The 14,062-nt window shown below is 35.2% G+C and overlaps 1 protein-coding gene across 1 annotated transcript in view; it reads right to left on the reverse strand.

Annotated features, from left to right (window-relative positions):
- Positions 1-1,970: 1,970 nt before the first annotated feature.
- Positions 1,971-14,062, reverse strand: part of PHF14 (PHD finger protein 14) — a gene marked incomplete at its 5' end in the record, with an annotated part of 150,505 nt that continues 138,413 nt past the window's right edge. Inside the window, 1 exon segment of the mRNA XM_015853571.3 lies at positions 1,971-2,152. Within this exon segment, the coding sequence (XP_015709057.2) occupies positions 2,078-2,152 (75 nt within the window).

A 14,062-nucleotide genomic window follows, 5' to 3' on the forward strand; every position in this document is an offset into this window, starting at 1 on the left:
ACAAGATAAGACTGCTTTTGGTGTCCAAGTTGGCTTCTGAATGCAGCATGGACATGCCTTTAATAAAAGGCACAATATTCTGTACTAGCTTTTCAACTTTGTTCTCCTGGGGCACAACGCTGAATGTCATCATGTTGTAACTGTGTAGGCTAGCTGCAACTATTTACACAGTGCTTTGTGCGCAAAACACTTTAAGATAATGAGTAAAAAAATGCATGATGAAATTCATACCATTAGACTAAAAAATGCAAGAATATACAAAAAATACAAAGCTCTTTAGAGAAATTGGCTATAGACAAGTCAGCAAATCTCAGTTTTTCTAGAAGGGACAAATTTAGGTCTGCATTTTGACTCAGTCATTTGTTTTGCTTAATCTCAAATCCACCTGATTATGATAACATAATATTGATAATTATTATTATTTTGCAGTTGAATGGCTTTTTGAATTAAATAACTTAACCTAGGGACAGGTTTCTATTTTTCAGCCCAGAATGTAGACTTTGGGTGACATACACTGGATGTTTGTAGAAGTATGATTTATGGGATTGCACTTTCATGTGAAATTTTTAAGAGTGTAGGAAAGATACAGTAATACTTCTCTTAAGATCTTCAGCATTATACAACAAATAGAACTTTTTTTAACATCTGTACTGCCTTTCTCATGCAAGTGTTTGAAGATCAACAATGCATTTTCAAAATAATATTGAAAAGCAAATATCTACCTTTTTCATCTCAGGCTACTATATAGTCTAGAGAAAGTAGCCATCATGAAGTGAACGAAAATAGACCATTTTGCAAGACTGAGAATATATTTGCTGATTTTGTATGACAATTTGTGTGGATAAACCCAAATTCGAACTTTGTTAAAGAAACATGCGTAATTGAAGCTCATGAATCAGAAAGGAATTTATAAAAGATATTGCTTGAGCATAGGTATGTTCCTTTTAACTATAAAACTATAATTTATATAGATGTGAGAAAACTTAAGATTGATACTATTTACAATCTGATTTACCAGTCAATATACAGAAATAGCAGTAATAATTTGGAAGACTGAGAAAAAGACATAAAGATCTTCAGTGGAAGGAAGATACAACCCTCCTAGAGCAAGGGACATGGGCAAATGTGGCTTCAATTCTGAAACAGAATAATATTCTTATTTTCTTCACTATATCAAGTGAAAGTATTAAGCTATAAACCTATATCTGAGTTTCTTGTGCTCATGTTCCCACAGATTTATAAATAGAAGTAAATAAAAAAAGATTTTTTTTAGGAAGTTTTTTTTTTTTGTTTTTTTTTTTTTTTTAATTTTAGATTTTCAGTATTCACTTCAGATCTGATGATGTAGAAAGAAATTATTTTATGCTGTTTAAATGCAAAGATTGCTACAAAGAAATTAGAACTGGGTGGGATGGCCCAATCAAGACAAAAATGTGGCATTCATTAAAAAACTAAGATTGTGTGAAGACGGAAAAATTTTACAAGGAGGAAAATGATGATACCATATGAAATAACTTAGAAGTCACAGACGGCAAAAGCACGTAAAACTAATTATATATGAAAACATATTGTATAAACCACAAAATCATTGCCTTCATCCAATCCCCAGCCATGCTTATTTTAACCACTGTTCAGAAGAAATTTCAGAACTTCAGCACATAACATAGATCTGACTTATCAGTATCAAAGCTTTTGCTCAGAAATACCAAAATGTGTCTCACTTATAACTATCCAGTAATAATAATATTACATGGTGTAATTAAAAAAAAAAAAAAAAAGTAAAATAATAATGTACTGTTTGCTCACTACGTGTTTTTAGTGATGTTTTCAGTGATCCATCAGCTTTCTTTACCATGTTCAAAAAGCTTTTAGAATTCATTGGTATGGTGCTCAGTTCTGATAATTCAGCTTTTAATATAATCACAAACATCACCAGGAGCTACGTAATTAATTTCCCAGTGTAAAATGAATTTAAATTTCAGTGACTTTATTGAGAACTTTATTGTTAATTTTACAATGAGAAACTATAATCACTGTTACACAACTTGCAAATATTTAAAACAAGAACAGCAATCCCCTATTTTTTTGATTTTTTCTGTTCCAAATTCAGTTCCTGAGATGGATTTTCAGCCTCAGCTTCATTTTCATCTTCCTGTAAAAGAAAATGAAAACCCAAACATTAATCAATTTACTGAAGCACACTTTTAATACTTATGCATATGCATAGGGTTCTGTACATACTTCTGCCATCCTTCTCTTCACCAACAAGTATAAAAATAAGCAAATAACATCATGTATTCAATCATTTGTTTCTGCTCAATAGCTGAAATAAAAACACTCAAAATATAAATAAGACTAATCATCTACATTCACAGTAGAAGAATAATTTAAGAAGTAAAAGTCTCAGTTATAGCCATGACCAATCTGCAGGTTGGTTACACAAAGAAATTACTAAAACCCACACAGTTTGCAGCAGACAGTACTTCACACCTTTCCTTTGTTCTTGACAAGAGGTTTCCACTAAATTATTTTCAAATGCAAGAACTTTCATCATTGTTCTAAAAATTACTTTTGAAAAGCATCTGCCATTGAAAAATGTTTCATTTTTTTGAGACCAGATACGTTTAGTTCACCCTTTGATAAAAGACAGTAAATTTCACTTCAGCGACACTTTATGTGCTGCAGCATCGTATTTTTGTCCCATCTAGCATATTTTCTTGACAGGTCTGCCAATTTTCCAATTACTTGTACCACCATATGTTATCTGAAGATCAGTCAGGTCTAAAATAGGAAACATGAGCATGTCAGGCAGCAGCATGCTTACAATATTCTACAGCTTCAACTCCAAGAGTTGGGCTCATAATTCATGATGGGTTTAGCTGGATCATGCTGAAAAAATGAAGTGACATCATAAAGACCATTTCCATAGGAACTCGTATTATTTTGTGTCCAGTACAAAACTGTGACTTCCAAAATATAAATTAAAGAAGTCTGAGAAAATTATTTCATAGGGCAACTTGCAAGCCATCATCACATCAAAAACAGCCATTGTCATACATTCAAAGTATGGCCAGTTTTCCTGCCTCTATTTAATTCACAATAACATACAGAGAACTTTTCTCACTTTGGAAACTTTAAAAAAAAGCAAACAAACAGATGTTTGGGAGTGAAAAAATATTCTGATTGCTGTAACACCAGTCTTCAATAGTCAATATTTGAGAAAGAGATATGTCAGGGATGTTGGATGGGACCCAGGATCCAAGGGTGTAGTTTCCTGCATTAAATCAGCAACTTCATTCTTCTATGCAAATCTTGAATCCTAGTGTTCCTTTCATTACATCAAAGAGTGTTTTGTAAGGATAATTATAATAAAGATTCAGAGATACAAAACATAGAGGAAGATCACATGAACTTCACAAAATAGAATAGGACCAGAAAATCTTATTAAAAAACATTGTGTCATAATATGTTACACAACATTAGAGTAAAATTGAATAGCTCATTGTTCTATTAAAGAAAGGTATGCCCCTAATCATTTTAGTTTGGTAAGGTATTGCAACAGGCTGCCCAGAGAGCTTGTGGATGCCCCATCCCTGGAAGTGTTCAAGGCTAGGTTGGATGGGGCCCTGGGTAGCCTGGTCCAGCATTAAATATGGAGGTTGGTGTCTCTGCCTGTGGCAGGGGGGTTGGAGACTCAAGATCCTTGAGGTTCCTTGCAACCCAGGCCATTCTGTGATTCTGTGATAGTTCCAAATCTTTTTCCCTTCCAGAATAGAGTAGGCACCGAGAAACATTTTCACAACTGACTACTTAAGGCTAAACGCTTTCTTCTTAACGTCCTGGATTGACATATCTTCAATTATCTTTAAAACACTTAGTGACCTCTGTTTTTCTAGTTTGGGTGTGAAAACATCTATACACACGTGTGAAACCTAAGTTTATTGATTTGTAGAAATTACAAATGTAGCATATATTTAAAAGAGTGTGATGTACAGTGCACCCATAGAAACAACCAAGGAGCAATGTGTAGCTAAGCTCAGATGCCTGCTTATAGAAAATAAAGAATACAGCAAATGTTGAATAAAAAAGCAGAAAAAAAAAACAGCAACAAAAAAGCAGCAAGGTTCCTTCAGGTCAGGCTTGTTAACAAAGGAACAGCAAGTCGGTATGTTTCTGAAGGTCATTACCTATAGAAGTTGTATTTCTGCTGACCTCAATGCCAACCAATTCACCTCTCTAGCACATAACCTGCTGTTATTGCAGTGTCTGTGTCCTCCTCCTTCATACAGGCAAGGTAAGCCCTACATGGTCAATCTTTCCCAGCACACTTGAGTTGGCGTTTAGGGGTTCCACTTGTAAAGGAAGCATGCAGAAATTTCAGACTACAGAGAAAAAGACCTGGGCCTTGTCTTCACTACAGGCGGGCAAAGGGATATAAAACTGACATTAGCTTCCTGGGCCTATTTTTTGGGACAAAAATGTTTTATCCATTGAAAAAGATTTTATAATAGAAAGTAGCTTTGTATAGACTTGAAACGTTTTAATTTTCTGCTCTAAGGTCATGCTTGCTATCTGGCAGATTTCCTAGTTTACAGTAGCAGCTGCAGTGCATCATTTTTTCTTAGAAGCAGAAACAATGGTTGGCTGGTTAAAGGAAGTCTAGGTTTTGCTCTGCACGAATTCTAAAGACAGAAGCATCTGCTTTGGGATATTTTGCAGAATCGGTGCCCTTTCTTTTGTTCATTTCCTGCTGCTTCAACCAGGTAAAATGTATTTAAACCAGTAAAATGTACATGAGTATAAATTGGATTTATGTGGGCAGACTAGTACATTCAAGTCATCAAGGGCCCTGGATGTTATCTTGTTTTTTTGTTATTTTGATGCTTTTTTGGAAAAAGAAAGCTACAAAAGCTTTCTGAACATGCTCTGCATCGGATATCTCAGCTTTTTGTAGAGGCACTTTTACCCCATCTCCATTTTCTAAGAACAGAAAGCATCACGTATTATTTTGAAATGGAAATCAGAGCTTAGAATCTCCAAAGATGGGTAATTTGTGCAAAATGAAAGATGGTTCATCTTTCTTACAGTATGCATTCACAAAGGGAGAAAATATTCTCTTTGTTACATGAATCTTCATCCAGATCAGTTCCCTGATCTGTACATTACCACATGAACAACAGTGTCAGGACAAAAGAGACTGGTGGGGGACACAGGAAAGTATGAGCTAACAATTCTGATTCCCATTCTGCTTTCTGCCAGGAAAAAAAAAAAAAAAAAAAAGTGATGGTGGTGGCCTGAAAACCAATTCGCTGATTACTGAAAATTATCGGAACATTTTCAGATATGATCTCATGATATATAAGAAAAGCAACATCACTGTCAGTAAGTAAACTTGGGAAGGACTTGTACTGGCAATATAGAGTGTATACACTGACCATATTTCAAGGTGAAAAGTCTTACTGTTCCTTCAGTTTAGTGACAATGCCAAGTTTCTAAGTAATTTTTATTCTTCTTAACTCAAGGAATCCCAATGATAGCATATACAATACTAAATTGGAGTTTCCAGTGTCACTAAAAATGTTTGAATTTTCAGCTAACTAGTCTATGTACCTAATTATAAAGAAATGGTGGCTGACTGAAGATTAAATATATATAATATATTTGTTTTACTGATTACCACTTACCATTATAAAGCTTTAAATTCTGAAGGAAAGAAAAGGAAAATCTTTTATTTTTGTTGTTAGTTAAAATAGTTGTTGATAGTGGTGTGTAAAGTTGCTATTACTGGTTTAAATATTAATGAATGTGTAGGTGAAACACTGAACTCCAGTTTCTGTTTGACAAAATTCAGTTCACATTTCTGTTAGTATCTCACATCTCTATTTTACATTATTATTTACTTTGCTTCTGGTCACCCTATGACTCTACTGACTAGTGCTTTCTGCCCTAAGAATCCTGAAACAGAACAGATCTTTTGTTGTTAAAATGTTAAACCATCAAAGTAGATTTTGCTAGCAGATGTCACAAGTCAAACTCCTCTTGATATCTTTTCTGACTACAGCCAACTGTCAGTTCAAACATTAAGTGGATTTTGAATACACTCACATAAAGTATGCACCAACACATCTGGAGATTTGTAACAGTAGTAAAGAGAAGTGAATCCCTCAAGATGTTATTACTATTGAGACTATCACTTGTCTCACTGAAAAAGTGAATTCAAGAACCCAAAGGATATTTTCATGTTGAAATGAATTAAGTTTACTAGTCTGGAATTGTTCTTTCAAATTTGCAAAAATAACAGTGACGAGGAGAAGAACTAATGGCTTTAAAAAGCACTGCTGCTGCACATCTCATGAGGGGAGACTTTCCAAACCAGCTGATTTCTAAGTGGTCTTTATGGAACTGGATAAGATCCTTTCGATGTCCTACAGATGATTTCAAATGCCCTGTGAGCATCTGTTGGTTCATGCTACTTAGTCTACATCTGTTAGCTGAGCATTAGTGGATCACAGTACCGGAACAGGACCAAGAATTTAAAACTCAGAGCCCACAGTCTGCCACCTAAATAAATGTTGTGAATTATGAGTGTACTGAGCATTTAGTACCTCTTCTAAAGATAAATGGAATATTTTGAAATTTAGATGTGTTTAGGTGGCAAAAAACTGGGGGGATGTGGCTGACTTTCATGTTCCAACTTCTGAAAATTTTGATTTGACACTTGAGAGAGTGTGATTTGGTCATATTACTTCATCCCCTTTGTAAGCATGTTGAAGGTCAACTACAAATTATGCTCAAAGCAGAGAACAAGAAGCCCCACGTGGAAAGTTATTTTTATAGTAGTTATTCCAGAATATTCCCTTGTAGACAAATCTTGACATAAAAACAAACAACTCCTCCCTCCGAGAAACAGAGTTTCTTTTTATTTCATTGGTTACTTACATGAATTCTGGAAGACAACAGTGAATGAGACAGTTCTTAACTCTACAGGGAATCTGACAGTATTCTGTACACAGAACATATCACGTAACTGTGCTAGGAAATGCACAGTTTCACAGATCTGTGCATTACATCACATCTGCAATTTCTAAAGTTCTACTACAAAAGGAATAATCAATAAAATGAAGTTATTGTTTTTGTCCTGTGTGAAGTTTAAGCTATGTTATAAATTTAATAAATGCGGTATGATGGAAACAAACATCTGAGTAAGTTAGAAAATGACCAACATAAAAGTATGCTACTACATCAAGACATGACTGAGGAGTTCTCCATGCTACTAAATAAATTAGAAATACCATCTCAAAAACACTCACAAACAAATTCAGACACTACCACTTTTCATATTAACTTAACCCCAAAGACCTGTAACACGACCTGTATAATAAGCTTCATTGAGGTTGTGCAGTTGGTCACAAGAAACATTAAGTACTTCAAACTCTAAAAATAAAGTCTTGAAACATTTGTCAGCAAATAATGACTAGAAAAATATTTTGTTGTATACTCAAGTATAATAAAAATAATTATCCTGTAGAATCCAGAAGAATAAAGAATGTTCCTCATTGAGAACACGGTCAGAAGACCTGGTCTCTATTATGGACCATGTCCTCCAAATTGCAGTCTGTACGCTTTCTTTGGTCGCATCACAAACCTCACGCAAGCTCCAAATTGCTTGAGTGCCTGAGACACCACCAGAAAGGTCTCTGCTGCTAGCATAAAGCAGAGACTAGACTCCTCTCAGGGCAGCAGTTTTCCACACTCAGGTAGGTGGAAAGCAATCACCCTAAATACTTGCTAACTATCATTCCTAATATTGGCTAATTCATAAATACAAGAAAAATCACTACTTACAATCAAAATGTGACAGTTCATAGATATTGCAGGTCGTATCTCATTGAGAAGATCTTTGCACACTAGCATTTTTAAACCCTCAGTCCAGACAAGAGGTATTTCATCACCTACCTCACAGATTCTAGCGAGCAAAACGCTAACTGGAAATAGGTAAAAATTATGAACTCTTTAAAAATACATCAGGGAAAAGGGACTTTAGAACCTACGACAGCTTTTCTTTGTGTAAGTTTAGTTCTTGCTTTCCTGTGCAATAGGCTGAATGTGGAGGAAAAAAAGAGTTTGCAGGACTATAAACTGAGTCTTAAGTCAGCCTCTGTGTTAAATCAGCAAAAGGTGAGCAACCAACACTAAATCAAAAGTTATTTTTCTTCCAAAGCCTGTGCTATGTGCTTCAAACGTATTGCTGACAAGCCTTACAAAGAGTGGTGCAAAAATACGGAGTACAACTGGAACACTTCTTTACAAAAGGATATTAGGAGCAAATATATATTTCTCATGGTGGATGACAGTTTTCTGTCAGTGCAGCCCTGCAGTGATAAGGCAGCTGTTTGTTTCCCAGGAAAAGGAGACCCTTGCTGCATGGATCATTTTCATACTGACAGCCTCGACAAGTTTGACATTTGCTTCATGAAGTATTCTGAAGCAGCCATCAAGAAAATGCACCCTCTGGGACCACTGGCAAGCTGACAGTCGTACCTTTTAATGTGCCATCTCCATTAATTCTTACTGCTAAACCCCACGAAGTTCCTACGACAAAGTCTCTGCTGATCTGCTAACATTAAAAAATGGAGGGTATCAACGAGCTAAGCATTATAATGTAAGTAAACATGACATCAATAAACTGGAAGCAGTTCCCCATCCCATTTTGTTGTAAATACTGCAACTGGAACTGCCGGGGGTGGGGGGTGGTCCTTTCACGAAGCAGTGCAAGGCTCTGCACTCTAGGTGGCAATGCAAGACCAGGAGAACCTCTGACACTCCAGCTTCCCTTCAGAAGATATAAGCAGCTGCGTGCTTATCACAGCCTCTTTCCTTTAACTTGTACAAGAACTTGAAGGCTTTTGGAAATGGTTGTCAGTGTTTTGTATTTTCTATCTCCTTGTTTCTAATTCTGATTATACAGAATTATTATACAGAAAAATGTAGCATCGCAAGAGTCCTTGCAGCAGAATTGCATTTAACGTTTAGCACAGAAGTGGAATTTTATGCCAGATTTCCAATCCTCCATCTGTTTCTCTCCTTTTTAGGAGGCAACCATTCCACTGAGTGGCCCTTTTGGCTGTCTGCCACTCCAGTTGGGATGCTCTTCAGGGCAGGTGGTGTTTGAAACCAAACCATTGTTTTACAAGTTCAGCTGGTTCTCCTTGAAGAAAAGTACAGGAAAACGTCTCCTTTTTAAACAAATTGAATCTTTAAAGATTTTGGTTTATGAACTTCACACTGTATCTATAAAAGCTAAATATTACAAGCCTGAAATATCAACAGTGAAATAGCTGGAAAGCTATTTCAAGGGGATTGATTGTACTGTGCCTGTACCTGAAAGGACAGGCTTCCTTAATCTCCACTCCTGTCGTAAGATGCATGCTCATCTCTTATTCCTGTCTTTTATATCTGACCTCATCATGATTAAGATCCTTTCTAAGGCAGATTTGTTGCTCAATTATACCACTTACATCTGTGCATAAATAAACATACAGATGCTAATCACAATAGCATTTTCATAATGTAATCATTATTTTCATGAATTATGAATTTAAAAGTTCCACTGTATATATACACTCACTACTACAGAAAACTCCATACCCTAGAAATGCCTATTCTTATCAAATCAAGATTATTTTCAATATCTACTGTTAAATTCCTGCCATATTTACTGTATTTGTTTACCAAATTATAGGAAGCAAAACTTTTTGATGTTAAGGATTAAAATAGCATTTTCTTACAGCAGCGACATGAGGACAAAAGGTTCTCAGCGGTGAGGAACGAGCAGTTCTTTTAAACATTTTTATTTCTATGTGCAGTGCAATAACAAGCAAAGAAATAAAAGGTTTTCTTATTGGTTTTTGTTTGTCTGTTTGTTTTGTTGCTTTTTTTTTTCTGCTGTTCAATTGTTAGGCTCTACACATGGATTACTGACTGATATTTGAAGATTTTTTTCCATGCTTTAACTATTTTTTTCACAAATAAGTTTGGGTGTACACAGTCTTTGATCAAGGGTTCCAAACATTATTTGTTCCCAAAGTGATCTAAAACATATAACAGAAACCCAGGCACAAACGACTTCCACAAAAATGCTTTTGCAAACTACAGCCTAGAGTCAAATATACCACACTAAATATCCATGATGTACATGATTTGAACAGAAAAAGAGAACTGTTGTGTGAAAGGAATACATTTATCTCAATAACAAAGAAAATTTCAACTTTAATGAAAATGTTTTAGGAAAGATGAGTGCATTGCATGCTTCTGATCAAAATTAATTAGAGTTTTAATGTTTTACATTTCCACCATAATTCTTTAAATGGTGCATTTATTTCATAGTAATAAACACTCGGTTCATTAAGTAAAGTTCAAAATCTGTGTTACTCGCTACATTTAACAACCGTTGGCCCTCTTTTTCAGTATTTCTTGATTCAGATTTCCAAAGCATTGAATAAGCAATTGAGGAACACAAATTTCATGACTCTGCATATTTAGGATTCCTATTTTATCTATGACAAAGGGCAATTAATCTACCATTCTATTCTGAATTCTAACCTTAGTGAGCCATGATAGATACTGAAATGAACTTATAGGAAATGCTTAATTAAATTACTGTAAAAAGCACAACAAAAGTTTTCTCCTTATGACTAAAGGAAATTTATTTTTAAAAGTCTGCTGCAGTATTATAAATTGGGAATTCATGAAAACATTTCTATAATGTGATAACTAACAATTCAGAAATCTGTCTCTTTTTTATTTTATATTTCAGCAGAGCACTTCACCTGAGTACAGCCATGAGATTTTGTTCAGGCTCAAGGCACAAAAGATGGATCTTTCAATGGAGTTAATACGATAACATGGCCAGCTGGACAACAGAGCAAATACCTGTATCTTACTCATCTATTTTACAAAAAGCACTATTAAAAAATGTTGTGAAAATGCCTTTGTATAATGTTATAAATGCCTTTGTTATAATGCCTACTTTTAATGACATTAAATTGCCAATAATACATTATAGAAATAGAATAAGCTCTGTATGTAGGCAGCAGGATTAGCTATGGCAACAAATAACACCTGTGCCACTGACAAAGAAATCAGACCTGGAAGAGGATTTTTACTTTTTAGTTTTTAAACACAATTGCTTTTCATAGGTCCCGCAAAAACAAAGGGACGTTCAAACCTCTAGTGACATGAATACATCCAGTTATGTTAATGACTTACAGTTTCATCAAACACTGCAATAGATTTCCAGTATTATGTTATTAATTTATTTAATGTGTATTATTTATACAACAGTCTTTACATTTATAATCAAATTACTTGACAGAATAAATTCTGCATGGCAAAAGCAGAAAATCTGCTTCTTTTTACCATTCTTTTGGCCCCCACACATGCGGTGTTTAGTAAAAAGGAAATGCATATTTTACCACAATATCAATAAAAGGATTAAATTTAGAATTTAACAATTATAATAAGCCAAATTTTACAGTGATTTCAACATCAATTAAATATAATCCCCAGAAGTGCGCTGTAGTCCAGGATCTGATCCACATCTTCACACTACCAGTAGAGGTAAGTCCCTCATGGAAGACCTATGCTTACCCTACAGTTATAATTAATTTAATCTGAATTGACATTGGCATTATGGACCTTCCTAAAAGTCAAAATTATTCCTTTATGAAACATATGTTCATTCTTTTAATTACACAGTAAGACTCAAACATTAATGCTATGGACCTCAGATCAAATGTGGCAAGAAGTCTATGGTACAGAAATTGGGATTCAGTTTGCTTGACAGAAAGGACAGATTTGTAAATTTGTTGTTATATTTTGACTTTATTTCTGTACTGAAGGTAGCATTTACTGTTCTGATTCTGTAATGATGCATGTACAGTCCTGTTTCATACAAAGGAGCACCTCAGCTGTATCTGAAGCATCAAAGGTATACACATAGATAATAAACACATAGCAAAAGTTGAATCAAAACTGTAACATAATAAACTCATGTTTCAGTATTTTCAAACGGATCAGTTTCTAAATATAAGATTAATATATTATGCTTAGCAGTAGAATGAATTCTCTTCAAGCTCCACTTTAAATTTCCAGCTGGAGTCTTTGCATTTCCAGGTGGGGTTTGACACTGGCTCCAGCTGTGATGGAACTGAATTTTCCCATAGCAGCCAATACAGTGCTCTGCTCTGCATGTGTATCGAAAGCAGCACTAATATTATGGCTGCTGGCAAGCAGTGCTGGCATGGCACCAAGGCTGGTTCCTCAACCTGAGCCATTGGGCTGGGGGTGAGCAAGAGCTGGGGATGTCACAGAGTGAGGGCAGCTGATCCAGACAGACCAGAGGGATATTCCTTGCTATATGGAGTCATGTTCAGAAATAAAAGCTGGGAAAGGGAAAAAGGGATGTGAATGAGAAAGCGGCGAGTTCTCAATAATGAAAGTATTGGTCTCCCCCAGCAATTCAAGTCCTGTTTCTCAAGAAGTGGCAAAACATTGTTTCCTGAAGGGAAGTAGAGAATAACTGTTTTCTTCTTTTGCTTCTGTGATAACTTTGTTGTTGTCATTACTGTTTTCTTTTCCTTTAATTCAACTGTCCTGTTTGCCTTTTTTCAGCACATTTTCTCCCCATTCTTCAAGGGGGGAGGAGTGGGAGGGCAGTGTGGTAAGGCTGAGTTGGCCATCAGTTGTTAAACCACTGGTGGTTCTAAAGCCAAATGATATTTAATTCAGTGGATACTCTGAGGGATTTTTGATTTGTCATGATATTAATGATGTTTCACTGAAGTTTTGTAAAACTATAATCTGATGAAACTCTTCCTACTGGATGTAATGCAAAGCCCAACCTTTTAAGGTAACACTATAATCAAAATGAACCTTGAAGAATCTGATCTGAGAGGACCTGCCTCGAAACATCCTCTGAAATCCTTCCAAAACCTTCATTCTACTGATATTTATTGGTTTGTAGTACATTTTCTTCTGTTAAATCTAGTATTGTTTCAGTTCAGTAAATCAAAACCCTCTTGATGACACTTGACAACAGTCTCTTCCTGCCCCCAGCACACCACATATAACTCTGTTAAAAGACTGGGAGAAAAAAGATTTTGTTGTGTTTCAATTACTGAAAAGTTATAACCTAAAAGATTCCCCAAACTAGGATAATTTGGCTAGAATAATTAGTGTTTTGCATATTTATGGTAAAAGTGCTCACGACAGAGCTCACATTACAAATCATTATTTATCTACATTTTCTTAACACATTGAAGCTACAATATAATTTGTTGAAATGGCTGAAGCATACTGAACTTCACTCCTCAGAAGACTATTCATTCAGGAGGTGTTTTTGTTGTTTTTTCTCCCCCCTCATTCTGCTATTATGTTGTATCTTAGAGCTTCCAAGACATAATACTCTTCTCAACCATTAAGAACCCCAACATGCAAACACATATACATGCATCATTACATTCAAGTCATCTGATCATTGAACTGAACAATACTGTTTAGTGGAGTTACGTATGAAATATATTGTAGAACACGGCGTCTACTAAGAATAGAATACTGAATTTAAATAGACAAAGCAAGGCAATTAAATTATGAGTATTTAAGAAGAAGAGGCTATTTTAAGATGACTATTTTATCCCAAAGTCCTAGTGCTTCCAGTCCACTGTTTCTGAAGGGTGTCTGCTCAGTGTTCAGTAGTTACTGCTCTGTTCTTTGTGCAACAGCTGCTGTCATAATAATGCTGCACCTACAGGTATTACCTATAGGATGAATGTAGAAAATACTAATATATTTGTTTGTTTTGCTTAGTTGCAACTGCAGAATAGGTAGTAGAAAATAAAGATCTGTGGTAAAAAACAGGCTCATGATCTCCTGTAGCAAATATTACTCAGCAATTGATATAATTCCTTTTTCAATTTCAATTCCTTTGCATGCTTTGTCTTAACTAGGCATACCCTAGGTAATGTATAATACTGAAACTTCAAAAGCTGGTAGCCCTGCCATT

The sequence above is a fragment of the Coturnix japonica genome, chromosome 2 (assembly GCF_054131305.1).
Source record: "Coturnix japonica strain WE chromosome 2, WE-NBRP24, whole genome shotgun sequence".
NCBI classification, from domain to species: domain Eukaryota; kingdom Metazoa; phylum Chordata; class Aves; order Galliformes; family Phasianidae; genus Coturnix; species Coturnix japonica.